The 22500-nt window shown below is 37.3% G+C and overlaps 1 protein-coding gene across 3 annotated transcripts in view; it reads right to left on the reverse strand.

The window, feature by feature from the left end:
- The window catches only part of LOC133641759 (protein diaphanous homolog 3-like), a 307291-nt gene that overhangs the window by 236807 nt on the left and 47984 nt on the right, over positions 1–22500 (reverse strand). For all 3 annotated transcript variants that reach the window (XM_062035759.1, XM_062035742.1, XM_062035751.1), the window contains 7 exons: positions 9499–9635; positions 9293–9398; positions 6571–6681; positions 4135–4253; positions 3817–3933; positions 640–758; positions 36–100 (listed from right to left, as the gene is read on the reverse strand). In XM_062035759.1, coding sequence (XP_061891743.1) covers positions 36–100; positions 640–758; positions 3817–3933; positions 4135–4253; positions 6571–6681; positions 9293–9398; positions 9499–9635 — 774 coding nt within the window. The remainder of the gene's footprint in view (positions 1–35; positions 101–639; positions 759–3816; positions 3934–4134; positions 4254–6570; positions 6682–9292; positions 9399–9498; positions 9636–22500) is intronic.

Consider the following 22500-nt stretch of genomic DNA (forward strand, 5'->3'; position numbering starts at 1 on the left):
TAGTGACACAAAAAAAGACAAACATCAACACTTGCCTTCTCCCCCAACTCTGAAGCTTGTTGTTCGTACTCATCACATCGCACTTTATCCACACAAACCTCTGAAAACAAGAAATAAAATGACGACCCACACTTGGTGATACACCTGCAATACAGAGCATCAATATGTAAGCATTATTAGGGGTGTCCCGGGCTGATACTGATATCAATGTGATACCCGCAGATAGTATCGACATGTATTTAAAAGCTCCGATACAAGTTAACATCTGAATGTCCTTCGATAGACACGAGGTTGCCCTTTTTCTTCCATTTTATTTACAAAAGGTAAGCATGCCATGTTAGGGGCTACTAGGAGCTGGCAGCTACACAACAGCTAAGCACAAAATAGCACACAAGCTAGACATACGTAGTAATCATTGAACCATATCGCAGCGTAAAAAATGACTTTTTCGTAGTTTTATAGTTGCACATTATTTTGACAAAGTCTACAAGGCAGTATTACAAAATATCCAGTAACAAACGTGTCCGCATCAGTTCAACTTAGCTTCATATAATGAATCATCGCGACCACTAGGTGCTGCCAATAATCGTATCGGGACACCCTTAATAATCATATCATGTTATAATTCTCATGTCATACCTAGAAGGTGGCTGAAATCCACGTCAAGGCGTTTGCGGTAACTGAAGTCGGGGTCTGTTCCGTTACGATGCAGGACAATTTGAGAGACGCACTCCTCAATGATTTTAAAGTACTGGGGCCTGAGAGACGGTCGAATGAAAATGAAAGGTCAGGCAGACTCATGATTTAGTTCAAAAAAGAACGTCCCATTGCTACGTGAATAAAGAGCATTTTAATAGTCAATGGGATGAGTATGTTTATGATGCACATTTTAAGTCTGCATTTGTACTTAAAGGGGCAAATACAAGTTGCACTGACATTAAATTAATTAAAACAAAGACAAAAAAACCCCAAAAAAACAGCAAACATTGTTGTACTTAATGCATAAATAACATTTGAAAATGCTCATCTACTTTGGTAATAAGGTGATTATATAAAGAATGCAAAACGGTGTGTTGTAAATTTAAAAATAGAAAAATAAAAACAGTTTTCAATAGTAACTAAAGTCAAGGGGGTGGCGGTAAAATTTCTGTCAACTAAGGGAAATAATTGTGAATGTCTTGTAATATGTTAGCATTTGAGCTAGTTAGCGATGAACGCATTAGCTGTTGCTCCAAGAAATGAGCAGTATTACCTCGTGATTTTCAAAGTTTAAAAGTTCAATCCTGGTTTTATGATAAATACAATGATTAATGATTAAAAAAAGGCACCATGATAAATAAAATGTGATTGCATTTCAACCATCTGTGGGGCACATTGTATTTATCCAAAAGTAGACTTTAGTTACCAATCTAGACGATGCCATAATCTTTAATTGTTGATGCTGGCAAATGTAAGCAGATGTATTCTTATTGGGGCTGTCTAATTATTATTATTTTTCAATCAGATTAATCACATTGTGGAATTTGAATTAATCATGATTAATACCATTTTGGAAATTGGAATAATCACAATATGGAATTTGGATTAGTCACGTTGTGTAATTCGGATTAATCATGACTAATACCATTTTGGAATTTGGATTAGACTTGATTAATCACATTATGGAATTTGGATTAATCATGACTAATACCATTTTGGAATTTGGATTAGTCTTGATTAATCACATTATGGAATTTGGATTATACACATTAAGGAATTTGGATTAATCAATACCATTTTGGAATTTGGATTTAACACATTATCTAATTCGGATTAATCGTGATTAATACCATTTTGGAGTTTGGATTAATCTTGATTAATCACATTATGGAATTTGGATGAATCACATTATGGAATTTGGATTAATCAATACCATTTTAGAATTTGAATTAATCACATTATGGAATTTGGATTAATCACATTATCTAATTCGGATTAATCGTGATTAATACCATTTTGGAGTTTGGATTAATCGTGATTAATCACATTATGGAATCACATTATATAATTTGGATTAATCATTAATACCATTTTGGAATTTGGATTAATCACATTATTAAATTTGGATTAATCACATTATATAATTTGGATTAATCACATTATTGAATTTGGATTAATCACATTATTGAATTTGGATTAATCACATTATTGAATTTGGATTAATCACATGATGTAATTTGGATCAATCATGATTAATACCATTTTGGAATTTGGATTAATCTTGAATAATACCATTTTGGTATTTGGTTTAATCACGATTAATAACATTTTGGAATTTGGATTAATCTTGATTCATTACAGGTGATTACTTGCTTGCATAATTAAAATGTTGTATGCATTGATTGATCACTGACCGTATGTATGGCTGTTAAGGTCGCAGATCAATCAAAATCATGATTAATCTAAGTGTGTATGTGATTTATGAGACCATTTTGTGATTAATCACATGAGTTAACTCGTTAATTTTGAGAGCCCTATTTTTTTAAAGTTTGATTAACATTTGGGAATCAATCATCGTTTCACGATGAATACAATTTGAAACTGTAATGCAAACAGTCAGGGATTTAAAACTGAAAAATAAATACAATTTTAAACCGGCACGGATTTGTATTGCATCGTTATATCCCTAATTACAGTTAACAAACGACATATACGCGTAGCTAGTAAGCACGGAAATGGCCGAACAAACGTCATTTGAAAAATGTATTCTTGAAAATTACGAATTGTAATAAATTATTTAAACCACGATTCAAAAAATAAAAATAATTTTAAAAGAATATACATAGTTCTCTGTGTTTACATTTTCAAATTTTGTAGTATTTTCTTACACTTTATTAAGCATTTCTTACATATTCCTTATTTTTGCAGGTTACATTTTTAAAAAAAATGTTTACATTTATATATATTATTATTATATTCAATGTTAATGACAGTGGATTTTCCTTTTTGAAATGTTTATTATTGTAGCGATATTGTTGTTAAAGTTAAGGATGTTTGTGATTTCTGATAGTTTGTGAGGGCGTTGGCAAAGTGTAATTATTATTATATATATAATTTTCTCTTTGTTTTTGATAGGTCATTGTTAGAATAATTATGCATATATTATCATCATAACTTTATGCTTAAGGGCCGTTGCTATAAATTATTGTCAATTGTGCTGAAGTGGTATTTTTGTATCTGTGCAAGCTGGCAATCCAAAAGATTCCCAGTCGTCTTTATCAGTGTCGTGTCCAGACTCGGCCTGCTGACTGCCAAGGCCGAACACCGCTGTTACGCAGACAGACCAGAGACAAGGCGATATCACCTGCGTCAACTAATTTTCATTTATTCTATAATCATATATTGTGTCCAACTGGAGTTGTCGAGATTACCCCCTTCCCTCAGCGACAGCTTCAGTGATGTAACAGGGACCTTCCTAATAAATAGAGGAGCGTAGGGCGAGACTGTGACTAAGTGTGCAGCTCCATGCGCTCTCCTCATGAGCTAAATTGAACTATGTCTCTGCATGATTCCTTGCTTCTTGTCTGATTAATAGATGTCATCAGTGTTTGAACCTGACAGTCATAAAAAAATATCAATAATCATGGATATGGACCGATATAAAACACTTACATCGTGATACAGTTTTCAGCCACATTGCCCAGCTCTAGTAGAAAATCGTCAAAAACGTGGCGTTACAAACGCTGAATCGCAAAATAGGCAAGGATCCACTGTTCTAAACCCAGTTTTTCCCCCGGTTGCAACCGTCACAGTGAAAAAGCAGAAGATGTGACAGACCTGACAAAGTAGTCGGTGCGTATGAGCACCAAGTGCTGCAGAATGGAGAGGAAATAACTTTCCGCAGGGCTGTCCTTCACCATATTCTGCAAAATACTGAACACGTCCCCCGCATCGGTAAGGCTGGTCAAGGACTTGTAGATGAATGGAAGCCATTCTTTGTCACGACAAAGAACATACTTTCCAGTGAACACTCCACAAATCATTGGTAATATCTATTCATGAATATTTGACCTTACACTCGCTGACGTCGCTGCTTTCATTTCATATAAAACAGGTGAGCAGCAAACAGTGAATTTGTTAAAAAAAAAAGGATATTCCATCTCGCTTCGGATGTCCTCCAGCCGGTGTGAGAACTCCATCATGTCCTCTTCTTTGTGCTCCTCAAACACCTTCAGCTGAATGTCGAGGGCCTCGTTCCTCACCGACAACAGTTGCTGTGCAAGGTGAAGGGAAATGCGAGTTGCAAGGGGACGAGACGTCAACACTGGGATGCGATATCAGCATGGAGAGGTCATCAGTAGCTTTAGGTTGTGTTAGCGACTGATGATATTTGACTGTACAGTGGAGCCTCCATTTAGGAACCTCTCTATTTGCCAACTTGTCAATGCACAAACTTTTACAAGGAGCCAAGTATGCCTCTGTGCGAGAACGCCTCATTCGCTCATTTTGTGCCGCGCCTTGCAGGCAAAAAGCAGGGCGCAGAATTTCCGGGGTCAATTTTAACTCACAATTGCATTCTTTTTGTATCGTCACCGTGGAATTATTAGGTCTGTTTAGCTGATTGGAGAGCTAGCTTTTGCATCTAGTGGGTCCATGACGATGACTTCTGTTTTGTTTAATCATCCGTTTTACTGCCGTGTTACAGACACCGTTTGGAAACAATTAAAGGTATGTAAATAAATATTTACATAATATTTATGTGTAAATAACTCATTTCACGACGTATATCAGACTGTATAATGCATATGTTCCTTCTTGACTGTACTTAAATGTAGAATACATGTATAATATATTTATATTATTCACATGTAAATAATGCTGTATAATAGACTGTATATATATTATTCACATGTGAATAATGCTGTATAATAGACTGTATTTATATTATTCACATGTGAATAATGCTGTATAAGACTATTTATATTATTCACATGTGAATAATGCTGTATAATAGACTGTGTTTATATTATTCACATGTGAATAATGCTGTATAATAAACTGTATTTATGTTATTCACATGTGAATAATGCTGTATAATAGACTGTATTTATATTATTCACATGTGAATAATGCTGTATAATAGACTGTATTTATATTATTCACATGTGAATAATGCAGTATAAAAGACTGTATTTATATTATTCACATGTGAATAATGCTGTATAATAGATTGCATTTATATTATTCACATGTGAATAATGCTGTATAATAGACTGTATTTATATTATTTACATGTGAATAATGCTGTATAATAGACTGTATTTATATTATTCACATGTGAATAATGCTGTATAATAGACTGTATTTATATTATTCACATGTGAATAATGCTGTATAATAGACTGTATTTATATTATTCACATGTGAATAATGCTGTGTAATACTGTATTTATATTATTCACATGTGAATAATGCTGTGTAATAGACTGTATTTATATTATTCACATGTGAATAATGCTGTATAATAGACTGTGTTTACATTATTCACATGTGAATAATGCTGTATAATAGACTGTATTTATATTATTCACATGTGAATAATGCTGTATAATAGACTGTATTTATATTATTCACACGTGAATAATGTTGTATAATAGACTGTATTTATATTATTCACACGTGAATAATGCTGTATAATAGACTGTATTTATATTATTCACATGTGAATAATGCTGTATAATAGACTGTATTTATATTATTCACATGTGAATTATGCTGTATAATAGACTGTATTTATATTATTCACATGTGAATAATGCTGTGTAATAGACTGTATTTATATTATTCACATGTGAATAATGCTGTGTAATAGACTGTATTTATATAATTCACATGTGAATAATGCTGTATAATAGACTGTGTTTACATTATTCACATGTGAATAATGCTGTATAATAGACTGTATTTATATTATTCACATGTGAATAATGCTGTATAATAGACTGTATTTATATTATTTACATGTGAATAATGTTGTATAATAGACTGTATTTATATTATTCACATGTAAATAATGCTGTATAATAGACTGTATTTATATTATTCACATGTGAATAATGCTGTATAATAGACTGTATTTATATTATTCACCTGTGAATAATGCTGTATAATAGACTGTATTTATATTATTCACACGTGAATAATGCTGTATAATAGACTGTATTTATATGATTCACATGTGAATAATGCTGTATAATAGACTGTATTTATATTATTCACATGCGAATAATGCTGTATAATAGACTGTATTTATATTATTCACATGCAAATAATGCTGTATAATAGACTGCATTTATGTTATTCACATGTGAATAATGCTGTATGGTATTTATCGTCTATTGTGAGCGAACTGTAGTGCTGAATTTCCCCCAGGGGTCAATGAAGTACTTTCTATTCTATTCTATTCTATATGTGCGACTTATAGTCTGATGTTGCTAATATGTGAACAATTATAAAGTTTGTAAATGGAGGATCCACTGTACACATTGAGGAGTTCATTTGTGTTTAACTTGATGGGGAGGAAGGACTTACCGGTAAAATGTCTTTCAGACCACAACGTATAAATTCATTTCGGATGTGCAGCCTCAAGTCCAGCTCGTCAGGAGACGTCACGAGTGCGTTGATGAGCTGCATGCAAGCCACCTGCGATGCAAACGGCAGAGAGGAGAGCGGTCGCGTGAGCGAAAGAAACAATGTCGTCGTTCATCCAGATGTGGAAGAAGAGCGTGTCAACATGCGTACTAAATTACTCATGTCCCCAAAAGGACATCACCAATTCATGACTGTTGCCTCCTGCTCGGGAGGGAGGATCTAAATATTCATGCAAACACTCTACATACAACATTACCACAGAATTGAAGGTACAATTTGTCACACCACAACGGATAAATCATTTATTGATTATTTAAGAGATCTACTGATGCATGAAACATATCATGGGATCTTAAATACCCAGAATGGATCAACAAATAATTTATGGCAATATCCTAGTTATTTGTTGTTCAATCTCCCCTTTTGATTTTGTGTTCAGGACACACATGCACACTTTTAAATACTTTTTTAGAAGAAAGATATTGATTTAAATCAGCGGTTCTTAAAATAGTGGGTCGGGACTTCTCAAAACAGTAAAATTGTAAGACAAAAGTTTCAAAAGACGTAATGCTACAAGAGATACTAGAAATGTGTATACTAATAAACTAATAATATTACATTTCGTCAATCATAACACAAAGTGTTAATGTGCGTTTATGGAGAATTTATATTTTTTAAGAAAGGTTTTGTTTGTTTTTTACACTGAATTAATGTAACTGAATTTTTTGCATTTGAATTTCGTGAAGTGTTGTTTTGTTTTTGTTTTCATCAAATTGTAATGACAATGTCATCGAATTTAAATTTTGTCAGCAAAATGTGTTTTTAAACATTCACTTTGTCAAAATAGTTTTTGAAAACTTTGTGTAAAATAAAATTATGTGTAAAAAAATTATTTAAAAAAAATGCAGGGAAGAAAAAAATCAGTATAAAGGAATTCAGTGTATAACAATTCAGTGCAGAAATAAGTTTTGCTTCAAAAAACATAATTAGGACTGAAGCAATCGATTCTGCCTCAGAACCAGCCAATGAGGTGTCAAGTTTGCAGGTCGATTAATCAATCAGTCAAGTTTGCAGGTCGATTGATCAATCAGTCAAGTTTGCAAGTCGATTGATCAATCAGTCAAGTTTGCAGGTCGATTAATCAATCAGTCAAGTTTGCAGGTCGATTAATCAATCAGTCAAGTTTGCAAGTCGATTGATCAATCAGTCACGTCTGCAGGTCGATTGATCAATCAGTCAAGTTTGCAGGTCGATTAATCCATCAGTCAAGTTTGCAGGTCGATTAATCAATCAGTCAAGTTTGCAGGTCGATTGATCAATCAGTCAAGTTTGCAGGTCGATTAATCAATCAGTCAAGTTTGCAAGTCGATTGATCAATCAGTCACGTCTGCAGGTCGATTGATCAATCAGTCAAGTTTGCAGGTCGATTAATCAATCAGTCAAGTTTGCAGGTCGATTAATCAATCAGTCAAGTTTGCAGGTCGATTAATCAATCAGTCAAGTTTGCAGGTCGATTGATCAATCAGTCAAGTTTGCAAGTCGATTGATCAATCAGTCAAGTTTGCAGGTCGATTAATCAATCAGTCAAGTTTGCAGGTCGATTGATCAATCAGTCAAGTTTGCAGGTCGATTGATCAATCAGTCAAGTTTGCAGGTCGATTGATCAATCAGTCAAGTTTGCAGGTCGATTAATCAATCAGTCAAGTTTGCAGGTCGATTAATCAATCAGTCAAGTTTGCAAGTCGATTGATCAATCAGTCAAGTTTGCAGGTCGATTGATCAATCAGTCAAGTTTGCAGGTCGATTAATCAATCAGTCAAGTTTGCAAGTCGATTGATCAATCAGTCAAGTTTGCAGGTCGATTAATCAATCAGTCAAGTTTGCAGGTCGATTGATCAATCAGTCAAGTTTGCAAGTCGATTGATCAATCAGTCAAGTTTGCAGGTCGATTGATCAATCAGTCAAGTTTGCAGGTCGATTAATCAATCAGTCAAGTTTGCAGGTCGATTAATCAATCAGTCAAGTTTGCAAGTCGATTGATCAATCAGTCACGTCTGCAGGTCGATTAATCAATTAGTCCCGTTTACAGATGCATTTTTCTGCACTGAATGTTTTGTACACTGAATTTTAACAAACCGATTTTTTAAACACACAATTTGCTCACAATTTATTATTCAATTACATTTTTAGCATCATTTAATGTAAAAAAATAAATATATTATTCACAAATGAAAATGCAAAAAATTCAGTTACATAAGTTAAATGTCCCAAAAAACTTTTAAAAGGCAATTTGTAGTGTTTTATTTTTATTTTTAAATATAGCAACATTTTCAGCTTTTTTCTCATTACATAATATCTTTTTGCACATTTTTTTTTTACACATTTTGCCCTTTATTCCCCCCACAAAACATTGTGCGGGCCAACAACACTTCAGCTGCTGGCCCCCCAAGCCGCACTTTGGACACCCCTTCATTATTTGGGCCTACACTCTACTATTCATGTTAGAACATTACACAAGCCCCCAGCTAGGTGGCAGTGGCGCTCAGTCCACGCAAACAGGCTCCCTGTCCCACCCAGCAGATGACACCGAGACAGCGGAGGCGAAGAAATGGGTAAGTTTGTGACAGGAAGGAGTCGTCGGATGAAGAAAGTCTTTGCTTACTTGCAACTGAACGGAGCGATCTCCTAGTCCCTGCACGATGGGACTGAACCTGTCCATGCCTCTCCATTCCCCCGCTGTGGTGATGGCTTCAAGGACCTTCTCCAGGCTGAAAGGGAACAGTGAATGCACGCGTAAACACCCCCAATTCAAATCCAACAAAAACACCAGAAAAGCTGGAGTCTGTGTTTTTGTTTTTTTAAACCTACATGTTCTCTTCGCCCACAATGCAAATGGCCGACAGCAGCTTGACCACGTCGGTCATCATGGCCGACTGGGTGGGGTCTATTGCTCTTGCCAGGAGTGCCAGACTTCTCTCCTCCCCAAGGATTCTGTCCAGGCCATACTGCAAAAAGGTGGACATTAACAGCATTCATTTAAGATGCAAGTACAACGTATTCCAAACTAAATGAGGCAATTCCTGAAGGAAGTGCGTGTGAATGCTCCAATGTTGAAGTTGAACTGAAACGCTGACAGAACATAGCATGAGCGTGAGAATAGTTTGAATGTTGAAGCGCTTGAATTTCCAGGAAAACTGGAATTTGGTTTGGAACTTGGGGAAGTGCTAGTTTGAATGTCCAGGATGAGTGGAATGTGTTGATGTTGGAGTGGTTTCAATAGGTTGAAAAATGTGGGAATTGTGCAACATAAAAAAAAATGTCCCATTCATTTCAATGGGAACTTCCTGGAAATTTGGGAATAGCGGGATTTTTGGGGAAATGATTAGGAGCTTCAATGTCCTGAATGAGCTGAATTGCTTGGTGTTGGAATTGTTTCAATCGGGCAAGAAATGTTGAAGTAGTGAATGGTATTAGGCAATTTCGGGAAAATCTGAATGTTTTTTTAAAAGAACAAGAAGAAGAACAAGAAAAGTAGAAGAAGAACAAGAACCAGAAGAAAAAGAAAAAGAAGAAGAAAAAGAAAAAGAACAAGAACAACAAGAAGAACAAGAAGAACAGGAACAAGAAGAAGAAGAACAATTACAACAAGAACAAGAAGAACAAGAACAACAACAAGAAGAACAAGAACAACAACAAGAAGAACAAGAACAACAAGAAGAAGAACAAGAACAACAACAAGAAGAACAAGAACAACAACAACAACAAGAAGAAGAAGAACAAAAAGAATAAGAAGAAGAAGAAGAAAAAGAACAATAAGAACAATAAGAAGAAGAACAAAAAGAAGAAGAAGAAGAACAAGAAGAACAAGAACAAGAAGAACAACAATAACAAGAAGAATAAGAACAAGAACAAGAACAAGGAGAAGAAGAAGAACAACAACAACAACAAGAACAAGACGAATAACAAGAACAACAAGAACAAGAACAACAAGAACCAAAAGAACAAGGACAACAAGAAAAAAGAAGAATAACAAGAACAAGAAGAACAAGAACAAGAACAACAAGAACAAGAACAACAAGAACAAGAAGAAGAATAACAAGAAGAAGAATAACAAGAAGAAGAACAACAACAACAAGAACAACAAGAAGAACAAGAAGAAGAAGAAGAAGAAGAAGAACAAGAAAAACAACAAGAAGAAGAAGAAGAACAACAACAACAAGAACAAGAAGAACAAGAACAAGGAGAAGGAGAAGGAGAAGGAGAAGGAGAAGAAGAAGAAGAAGAAAAAGAAGAAGAAGAATGTTGGTGTAGAAAAGCATATGTGTGAATGTTTTTGAACATTCACACAATTAAGACTGAATTAGTAAAATGTTGGGTTGGTCATTGGGGTGTGTCGTCCATGTTACTACTTTGCAGAGGTCTACCATGTTGCTACTTCGCAGAGGTCTACCACGTTACTACTTTGCAGAGGTCTACCATGTTGCTACTTTGCAGAGGTCTACCATGTTGCTACTTTGCAGAGGTCTACCATGTTGCTACTTTGCAGAGGTCTACCACGTTGCTACTTTGCAGAGGTCTACCATGTTGCTACTTTTCAGAGGTCTACCACGTTGCTACTTTGCCGAGGTCTACCATGTTGCTACTTTGCAGAGGTCTACCATGTTGCTACTTTGCAGAGGTCTACCATGTCGCTACTTTGCAGAGGTCTACCATGTTGCTACTTTGCAGAGGTCTACCACGTTGCTACTTTGCAGAGGTCTACCACGTTACTACTTTGCAGAGGTCTACCACGTTACTACTTTGCAGAGGTCTACCATGTTGCTACTTTGCAGAGGTCTACCATGTTACTACTTTGCAGAGGTCTACCATGTTACTACTTTGCAGAGGTCTACCATGTTGCTACTTTGCAGAGGTCTACCATGTTGCTACTTTGCAGAGGTCTACCATGTTGCTACTTTGCAGAGGTCTACCACATTGCTACTTTGCAGAGGTCTACCATGTTGCTACTTTGCAGAGGTCTACCATGTTACTACTTTGCAGAGGTCTACCATGTTGCTACTTTGCAGAGGTCTACCATGTTACTACTTTGCAGAGGTCTACCATGTTGCTACTTTGCAGAGGTCTACCATGTTACTACTTTGCAGAGGTCTACCATGTTGCTACTTCGCAGAGGTCTACCACGTTACTACTTTGCAGAGGTCTACCATGTTGCTACTTTGCAGAGGTCTACCATGTTGCTACTTTGCAGAGGTCTACCATGTTGCTACTTTGCAGAGGTCTACCACGTTGCTACTTTGCAGAGGTCTACCATGTTGCTACTTTTCAGAGGTCTACCACGTTGCTACTTTGCCGAGGTCTACCACGTTGCTACTTTGCAGAGGTCTACCATGTTGCTACTTTGCAGAGGTCTACCATGTCGCTACTTTGCAGAGGTCTACCATGTTGCTACTTTGCAGAGGTCTACCACGTTGCTACTTTGCAGAGGTCTACCACGTTACTACTTTGCAGAGGTCTACCACGTTACTACTTTGCAGAGGTCTACCATGTTGCTACTTTGCAGAGGTCTACCATGTTACTACTTTGCAGAGGTCTACCATGTTACTACTTTGCAGAGGTCTACCATGTTGCTACTTTGCAGAGGTCTACCATGTTGCTACTTTGCAGAGGTCTACCATGTTGCTACTTTGCAGAGGTCTACCATGTTGCTACTTTGCAGAGGTCTACCACAATGCTACTTTGCAGAGGTCTACCATGTTGCTACTTTGCAGAGGTCTACCATGTTACTACTTTGCAGAGGTCTACCATGTTGCTACTTTGCAGAGGTCTACCATGTTACTACTTTGCAGAGGTCTACCATGTTGCTACTTTGCAGAGGTCTACCATGTTGCTACATTGCAGAGGTCTACCATGTTGCTACTTTGCAGAGGTCTACCATGTTACTACTTTGCAGAGGTCTACCACGTTGCTACTTTGCAGAGGTCTACCACGTTACTACTTTGCAGAGGTCTACCATGTTGCTACTTTGCAGAGGTCTACCATGTTACTACTTTGCAGAGGTCTACCATGTTACTACTTTGCAGAGGTCTACCATGTTGCTACTTTGCAGAGGTCTACCATGTTGCTACTTTGCAGAGGTCTATCATGTTACTACTTTGCAGAAGTCTACCATGTTACTACTTTGCAGAGGTCTACCATGTTACTACTTTGCAGAGGTCTACCACGTTACTACTTTGCAGAGGTCTACCATGTTGCTACTTTGCAGAGGTCTACCATGTTGCTACTTTGCAGAGGTCTACCACGTTGCTACTTTGCAGAGGTCTACCATGTTGCTACTTTGCAGAGGTCTACCACGTTACTACTTTGCAGAGGTTCAACATGACAGAGCAGCTAAAAAAAAACCTTGTTATATTTTTAGTACGGTTTGTATTTGTCTGACTTCTTCGGTGTTCCACCTGAAGGAGTCTTCTGCCTCCGGTTGCCTAGGAGACAACAGTGAGCATGTGCTAACATCTCCACGGAGCTCGGGGGCAAATATCACCATCTCCACAGAAGGTTCAGCAGACTAACACGCCACAAGGAGAAGGAAAAATGATAAGCTGTTGATCAATGATTGTGCTGTCAAGCTTTCACTCCGTAATATTTACATGAATCGCACACTTTAGTGTATTTTTCCGCACATAAAATATGTCAGTCTTTGATTAAAAGCTTTACTGACTCGTTAGATTTTGCCCAAAGACAACAATTTATCTAATTGATGGTGTTTTGTTTTTTGTTTTTTTAAGAGAGGAATAAACAGATGGTGATGATATATAGTAGGGGTGCAAAAACATGGATCCACATCCAAATTGTGATTCTTAATTCACCCCGATTCCAAATAGATTTATCATTTTCTAAATTTGATTTTTATAAAAAAATGTTTAACTATTTTTTTTTTGGTTTTTTTTATCAAAAATCCATAGTTCTCTATGCGACCAGAACAAGCCTTTCTAACCTGTTTTGACAGTTTCAAGATTCCACACCAAGTTCTAAGATTAAAAAAATTCCAGGAATTCCTCAAATTCACAGTTTTTCTGGACTTTTTGGTAATCGACTGTTTACCCCACATTTCTCATTAGATTTGAACAGTTCCACCGTGCACACACTCCACTCATGTTCCAAGTTTTGAAAAAATTCCAGGAACTCCCAGAATTCCAGATTTTCAAAGCCCTATTTTCACCTCTGCTAGGAAAGTTTTCACAGCCAACATTTTTCAACCGTTTTTGACCATTCCACCGTACAAATACCAGGTTTTCCCGAAATTCCAAAATACCCATTTTCAATTCAAACAATTATGACGTCAACATTTTTCGACCAATTCCGAAAATTCCAAAACCACTATTTTTGAAAAAGTTCCCGGTTTTCCTGAAATCCCCAAATTTCCAGGAAATTCCTAAATTTCCAGAAAATTCCAAAATTTCCAGGAAATTCTCAAATTTCCAGGAAATTCCCATTCAAATGAATAGACATTCATAATTCTATAATGCCCTAAATTCTCAAAATGTTGCGGCGTTTCTAAACCCGATTCTGACCTTTCAACCATTCTCCCGCACTACTCTTCCGTTATATCAAACGCAAAACATGTTTTCCCTTTCCCCAAATTCCCGGTTTCCTCTGAATTTCCTGAGTTTCTCCCCAATGACAATGAACGGGGAATATAGAATCGACTGCATATCCCACATTTCTCATCCGAATTCAATTGTTCCACCATCCACACACTCCACTTACCTTAGACAATCAAACTATCATTTTCCAAGTTAAAAAAAAAATCCAGGAATTCACGATTTCCAAAGCCCTAATCTCATCTTTTCATGGAAAGTTTTCACAGACCACATTTTTCAACCGTTTTTTACCATTTCACCTTCAAAACATTCCTCTTAGTCGGGATAAAAAAATGCTCCTACTCCTCCCGCCCCTGTACAAATACCAGGTTTTCCCGAAATTCCAAAATACCCATTTTCAATTCAAACAATTATGATCTCAACATTTTTTGACCGATTCCGAAAATTCCAAAACCAACCCACAATTGTATGAATATTTTGAAAAAGTTCCCGGTTTTCCTGAAATTCCCAAATTTTCAGGAAATTCCCATTCAAATGAATAGACATTCATAATTCTATAATTCCCTAAATTCGCAAAATGTTACGCCCTATGTAAACCCGACTCTGACCTTTCAACCATTCACCCACACTACTCTTCCGTTATATCGAACGCTAAACATGTTTTCCTTTTCACCAAATTCCCGGTTTCCTCTGAATTTCCTGAGTTTCTCCCCAATGACAATGAACGGGGAATATAGAATGGACTGCATATCCCACATTTCTCATGCGATTTCAATTGTTCCACCATCCACACACTCCACTTACCTTAGACAATCAAACTATCATTTTCCAAGTAAAAAAAAATTGCAGGAATTCCCGATTTCCAAAGCCCTGATTTCACCTTTTCCTGGAAAGTTTTCACAGACCACATTTTTCAACCGTTTTTGACCATTCAACCTTCAAAACAATCCTCTTAGTTAGGACAAAAAAATGCTCCTACTCCTCCCGCCCCCGTACAAATTCCAGGTTTTCCCAAAATTCCAAAATACCCATTTTCAATTCAAACTATTATGACGTCAACATTTTTCAACCGATTCCAAAAATTCCAAAACCAACCCACAATTGTATGAATATTTTGAAAAAGTTCCCTGTTTTCCTGAAATTCCCAAATTTCCAGGAAATTCCCATTCAAATGAATAGACATTCATAATTCTATAATGCCCTAAATTCTCAAAATGTTGCGGCCTTTCTAAACCCGATTCTGACCTTTCAACCATTCTCCCGCACTACTCTTCCGTTATATCAAACGCAAAACATGTTTTCCCTTTCCCCAAATTCCCGGTTTCCTCTGAATTTCCTGAGTTTCTCCCCAATGACAATGAACGGGGAATATAGAATCGACTGCATATCCCACATTTCTCATCCGAATTCAATTGTTCCACCATCCACTCACTCCACTTACCTTAGACAGTGAAACTACCGTTTTCCAAATAAAAAAAATTCCAGAAATTCCCAATTTCCAAAGCCCTAATTTACTATTTTCCTGGAAAGTTTTCACAGTCCACATTTTTCAACCGTTTTTGACCATTCCATCTTCAAAAAATTCCCCTTCGTTGGGACAAAAAATGCTCTTACTCCCCCCGCACCTGTACAAATTCCAGGTTTTCCCGAAATTCCTGAATACCAATTCTCAATTCAAACTGTAACGACGTCAACATTTTTCAACCAATTCCAAAAATTCCAACACCAACCCATTCATTTCATCTCGAAAAATTGTATGAAAAAATTCCCGGTTTTCCAGAAATTCCCAAATTTCCAGGAAATTCCCATTCTAATGAATATACATTCATAATTCCCCAAATTCTCAAAATTCTCAAAATGTTACGCCCTTTTTAAACTCAATTCTCAATTATCGACGCAAATAAATAATAATAAATTTATAAATATATACATTTATATCGACGCAAAACATGTTTTCCTTTTCCCAAAATTCCCGGTTTCTTCAGAATTGTCTGAGTTTCTCCCCATTGACAATGAATGGGCATTATACAAACTAGGAGATATCCCACATTTCTCATCCGATTTGAACAGTATTCCCTGTTCCAAAAATTCCCCGGACTTACCAGGAATTTCCCCCCATTGAAAATGAATGGGCAATGTACAAAACTCTCCATATCCCACATTTCTCAACCGATTTGAACCGTTCCAACATCCACAAACTCCACTCACCCTGGACATTCAAGCAATTCAATTCCACTCACGCGTATTGGCAGTTTGGCGGCTCACGCACATAGGGCATTCACACGCAATTCCTGCCGGAATTGCAAATTCTAGTTAGAAATATTACGCCAAATAATACCTTGCGAGAATCGCTTTGAATCGAATCCTCAACTCGATCCAAACTTGGATCGAGTTGTTAGGTGCCCAAATATTCACACCCTTGATATGTAGTACTCTGTACTGATTGGTGGCTAAGAGCCCCACTTACAATCATCAAGCTTTAGTTGTTAGGAAAATGATCTTCGAGGGAATGGTAATGATTGAATAAAGTATTATTCATCTGATACACATTCATGTGTTTGTTATTGTTAGATGTTGTAAACTAAAGCTATTTAAAAAAAAAAACCTAGATAATACACTTTGGATAATTATTGCCAACAAGGCAAACCTTATTTTTTATTTGGGGGTAGAGGGATCAATGAAATGCTTAATTGTGCAATTATTCTCAAAAAATAGTTGCACAAATATTTTGTTGTGTTTATCTGTAAATTGTTGTATCTCTTTTGTTGCAATAGTGAATAAAATCAAAGTATTTATAGCAATTTATAGCAACTTTCATGCACAGGCATGTGGCAAACACAACGGGAAAAAAAAAAAGAAGCGAAAACACACGTTAACACACACGCACATAGCACTATTGACAATAAAGTAAAAACTAAAAATGGCACTGAGGAGTTGAGGAAAAACACCATATTTGCGAGGTCCACACTAAAAGTAAAGCCATTTAAAAAATAGTATGAAACATATGATAAAATGTATGTAAAAATAAAACATGAATAATAGATTACTAAGTAAATAAAAACATAATATTGAGAGAATAATAGTAATAAAAGAAGGATAATCAGACAAATGTTGAACATTGTGATATTATTAAGTTTCCCAGGTAGTAATAATGGCATTTCTTACAGACACAATGTAGCACAAATGTCATCAATGATAAAATGGGAGCTTCGAACTGACAAACAGAGAGTGACTATTTAAGAGTGCAAAACTCATTTATGAACCAGATGAGGCAATTTCTGAAGGAATTGCGTGTGAATGCTCCAATGCTGAAGTTGAACTGAAATGCTGACAGAATGTAGTATGAATGTAAGCATAGTTTGAATGTTGGAATGGTTTGAATGTTGAAGAGTTTGAATTTCCAGGAAAAACGGAATTTGGTTTGGAACTTGGGAAAGTGTTAGTTTGAATGTCCAGGATGAGTGGAATGTGTTGATGTTGGAATGGTTTCAATAGGTTGACAAATGTGGGAATTGTGCAACATAGAAATATGTCCCATTCATTTCAATGGGAACTTCCTGGAAATTTGGGAATTTTGGGGAAAGCGGGATTTTGGGGAAAATAATTAGGAGCAAGAATGTCCTGAAGTAACTGAATTGGTTGGTGTTGGAATTGTTTCAATTGGGCAACAAATGTTGAAGTAGTAAATGGTATTAGGGAATTTCGGAAAAATCAGGAAATTTTTGGAAAATGGTAAAAAACTTGAATGGTCAGAATGAGTTGAAATGGCTGGTGTTGGAATTTTTCCAAATCGGTCGAGAAATGTTGGAAGTCGTAATTTGAGAAACGGTATTACGGAATTCCTGGAATTTCGGGAAAACCGGGGAATTTTTCCAGTTAAAAAAAACAACTTTGTATTTTGTCCTGATTAAGAGGAATGTTTTGACGGTGCAACGGTTGAAGTGGGTTGAAAAATATGGGAGGAGTAGTCGACAGACAAAAGGGTGAAAAAAGGGTTTGAAAAAACAGGGATTCTGGAAAATTCCTGGAATTTTTTTTAACTTGAAAAAATTATAGTTTCAATGTACAAGATGAGTGGATTATGTTGAAGGTGGAATGGTTTGAATCGGTTGAAAAATGTGGGATTTGGGGAAGTATAAAAAATGGATAATTAATTTTGAATGGGACAAATGTCGCTAAAAACTGAGAATTCTAGGAAATCCGGGATTTTTTTTTTACAATTGTTGAAAGGGAGCACTCACTTCCTGAACAGGCTGAATATTTTGAAGTTGGAAACATTTGAATCGGATAAAAAAAGTGGAAGTTTTGAAAAATGTCCAATTCTTTTCAATGGGAATTTCATGGAAATTTGGGAATTTTAGGAAAAGCGGGATTTTGAAGTAGTAAATGGTATTAGGAAATTTCGGGAAAATCTGGAAATTTTCTCAAAATGGTAAAAAACTTGAATGTCAGAATGAGTTGAAATGGCTGTTGTAGGAATTTTTCCAAATCGGTCGAGAAATGTTGAAGTATAATAGTAATTGAGAAATGGTATTACGGAATTCCTGGAATTTGAGGAAAACCGGGTAATTTTTCCAGTTCAAAAAACAACTTTGTTTTTTGTCCTGATAAAGAGGAATGTTTTGACGGTGGAACGGCTGAAGTGGGTTGAAAAAATTTGGGAGGAGTAGTCGCCAGACAAAAGGGTGAAAAAAGGGTTTGGAAAAAAAAGGGGATTCTGGAAAATTCCTGGAATTTATTTGAATTGTGGAAGTGTGAAAAATGGGTAATTAATTTTGAATGGGACAAATGTCCTTAAAAACAGAATTCTAGGAAATCCGGGAATTTTTTTTTTTACAATTGTTGAAAGGGAGCACTCACTTTCTGAACAGGCTGAAGTTGGAATGATTTGAATTGGATAAAAAAAAGTGGAAGTTGTGGAACTTTGAAAAATGTCCAATTCTTTTCAATGGGAATTTCATGGAAATTAGGGAATTTCGAGAATTTTTTGGAAAATGCAAAACAATTTGTGAATGTTCTGAATGAGTTGAAATGGTTGGTGTTTGAATTTTTCAAATCGGTCGAGAAATTTTGTGCTAACACGTTGAATTGAGAAATGGTATTACGGAATTCCTGGGATTTCGGGAAAACCGGGGAATTTTTCCATTTAAAAAAACCCACTTTGTTTTTTGTCCTGATTAAGAGGAATGTTTTGACGGTGGAACAATTGAAAAATGTGGTAGGAGTACTCGCCAGAAAAAAGGGTGGAAAAAGGGCTTTGGAGCATTCACACAATAAGACAGAAAGAAGAACTAGAACATTTTGATAGGCCCGCCATCTGTGCCCTGGACTTCTGTCCGGGTGTTGTCGGAAGCCGCCGTGCTTTTAAGATGCTGCAGAGTGTCCGAATACGAGAGTTTTATGTGTAACTGTACAAAATGAGCTACACAGCTAGCCTAAAACATTTGCATGCTTACATTAAAATGCTAACATTTAGCATGTGTGCAAACGTTAGCATGATAACAGTTAGCATGTTTCATATACCAAGTTATATGACTTAAAGGTGTATGGCTGCGAAAATAGAGAAAAAAAATTTGATGAAAAACTTAGCATGCTTAAGTTAGCTTGACAGTTAACAAATGTCACACACCAAGTTATATGACTCTGGTGTAAACGGTTGCAAAACTAGCTCAAAAAGTTAGCATGCTAATGTTAGCATGACAAGAGGAGGTAATCTCGCAGTTTGGAGCATTCTGCTGGAAATATCCGCCACTATAAAAAGGTGTGTACCCATTCAATTGACCCATTTTTTTTGTTTATTCGTGAATAGCGTCGCCATAGTAACACGGAATGTTCCCACCTTAAGTAACCCCATCTGTGCGAACGAGACCCTTCCAACGGTGTAACGTATGTGGAGGTTCGTTGGCCAGTTCGTTACGTATTAAGCGCAAGAGAAACGTGCGGAACAAAAATAACAGCGTTTGAAGTATGAGCAATATTAATAAGGGCTGCTTGCATTGCAGCAGGCCCATAATTACTATGAAGCCACGTCATTGCAGAGACTCTGCTACTCGCTCATCTCGCTTGTTATTTCAGCTTTGCTAACCACGGCCGTGTCGCTCCTCGACTTCACGACAAGTGACCGGGACATGGATCTTACCCAACATGCCATAACGAGATAAACTTTTGAACGTTTGTAAACAAACGGAAAAGTCAAAAGGTTCCGACGATCCCCAACACTGCTCTGCTTATCTGACAAATACGACTTCATGAATTTAAAGGCCCACTGAAAGCCACTACTAGCGACCACGCAGTCTGATAGTTTATATATCAATGATGAAATCTGAACATTGCAACACATGCCAATACGGCCGGGTTCACTTATAAAGTGCCATTTTAAATTTCCCGCTAAACTTCCGGCTGAAAACGTCTCGGTATGATGACGTTTGCGCGTGACGTCAAGGGTTGAAGGAGACATTTTGGAATAGCACGGTCGCCAGCTTAAGTCGTCTGTTTTCACCACATAATTCCACAGTATTCTGGACATCTGTGTTGGTGAATCTTTTGCAATTTGTTCAATTAACAATGGAGACTGCAAAGAAGAAAGCTGTAGGTGGGATCGGTGTATTAGCGGCTGGCTGCAGCAACACAACCAGGAGGACTTTGAGTTGGATAGCAGACGCGCTACCGTGAGTACAGCTTTGGCTTCCAAACATTTGATCGCTTGACCGTACGTGCGTGGCGCTATGTGCATGTCACGTACGTAACTTTGGGGAAATATATGTTTCTTGCCGACTCTGATGGCGGCCGGGGTGTCGTCGAAAGCTACAACGCCGTCCGCCGCCGCGCCGCTGTCCTCACCTGTCTGGGTTGACTTCCTCCGTCTCCGGGCCGCCGAACGCACCGATCATCGTGGTGAAGTCAAAAAGGTCAACGTAATCAAAAACGTTAACCAACGAACGAGATTTCTCGACAGAATCTCCTCTCTGGTCAACAAAAGCACCTTGAGGATTCTGGCGGGAACTCTCGTTCAACCCTTTTTCGATTACGCATGCACCTCCTGGTACCCTAGCACCTCCAAAACCCTCAATTCTAAACTCCAAACATCTCAGAACAAGCTAGTCAGGTTACTTCTAGACCTCCACCCCAGATCCCACCTCACTCCTACCCACTTCTCTAAAGTGGGCTGGCTCAAGGTGGAGGACAGAGTTAAACAACTTGCACTGAGCCTAGTCTATAAAATCCGCTACAGCTCCCTGATACCGAAGTACATGTCAAACTACTTCCTTAACGTAAATGACCGCCATAACCACAACACCAGGGGGAGCTCCACTAACCACGTGAAACCCAGATTCCGGACTAACAAAGGTCTTAACTCATTCTCTTTCTATGCCACATCAATGTGGAATGCGCTCCCAACAGGTATAAAAGAAAGGGCATCTCTATCCTCCTTCAAAACCGCAATAAAAGTTCACCTCCAGGCAGCTACAACCCTAAACTAACACCCTCCCCGGATTGCTAATAATCAAATGTAAACAATCAAATGCAGATACTTTTTCTTATGCCTTCTGATCTCTCTCTCTCTCTCTCTCTCTCTCTCTCTCTCTCTCTCTCTCTCTCTCTATGTCCACTACTTGATGTCCATACCCTCCCACCCCCCTCCACACCCCTGATTGTAAATAATGTAAATAATTCAATGTGATTATCTTGTGTGATGACTGTATTATGATGATAGTATATATCTGATATTATATATCTGTAACATTAATCAATTTAAGTGGACCCCGACTTAAACAAGTTGAAAAACTTATTCGGGTGTTACCATTTAGTGGTCAATTGTACGGAATATGTACTTCACTGTGCAACCTACTAATAAAAGTCTCAATCAATCAAAGTCCTTCATCGCGCCGTCGATCCCTGGAACGCAGGTGAGCACGGGTGTTGATGAGCAGATGAGGGCTGGCGTAGGTGGAGAGCTAATGTTTTTAGCATAGCTCTGTCGAGGTCCCGTAGCTAAGTTAGTTTCAATGGCGTCGTTAGCAACAGCATTGCTAGGCTTCGCCAGGCTGGAAAGCATTAACCGTGTGGTTACAGGTCCATGGTTTGGTAGTATTGTTGATCTTCTGTCTATCCTTCCAGTCAGGGGCTTATTTCTTATGTTTCTATATGCAGTTAAGCACGATGCTATCACGTTAGCTCCGTAGCTAAAGTGCTTCCCCGATGTATTGTCACTGTGAATGTCCATTTCGCGTTCTCGACTCTCATTTTCAAGAGGATATAGTATCCGAGGTGG

Source organism: Entelurus aequoreus, linkage group LG02 (assembly GCF_033978785.1).
Source record: "Entelurus aequoreus isolate RoL-2023_Sb linkage group LG02, RoL_Eaeq_v1.1, whole genome shotgun sequence".
NCBI lineage: Eukaryota > Metazoa > Chordata > Actinopteri > Syngnathiformes > Syngnathidae > Entelurus > Entelurus aequoreus.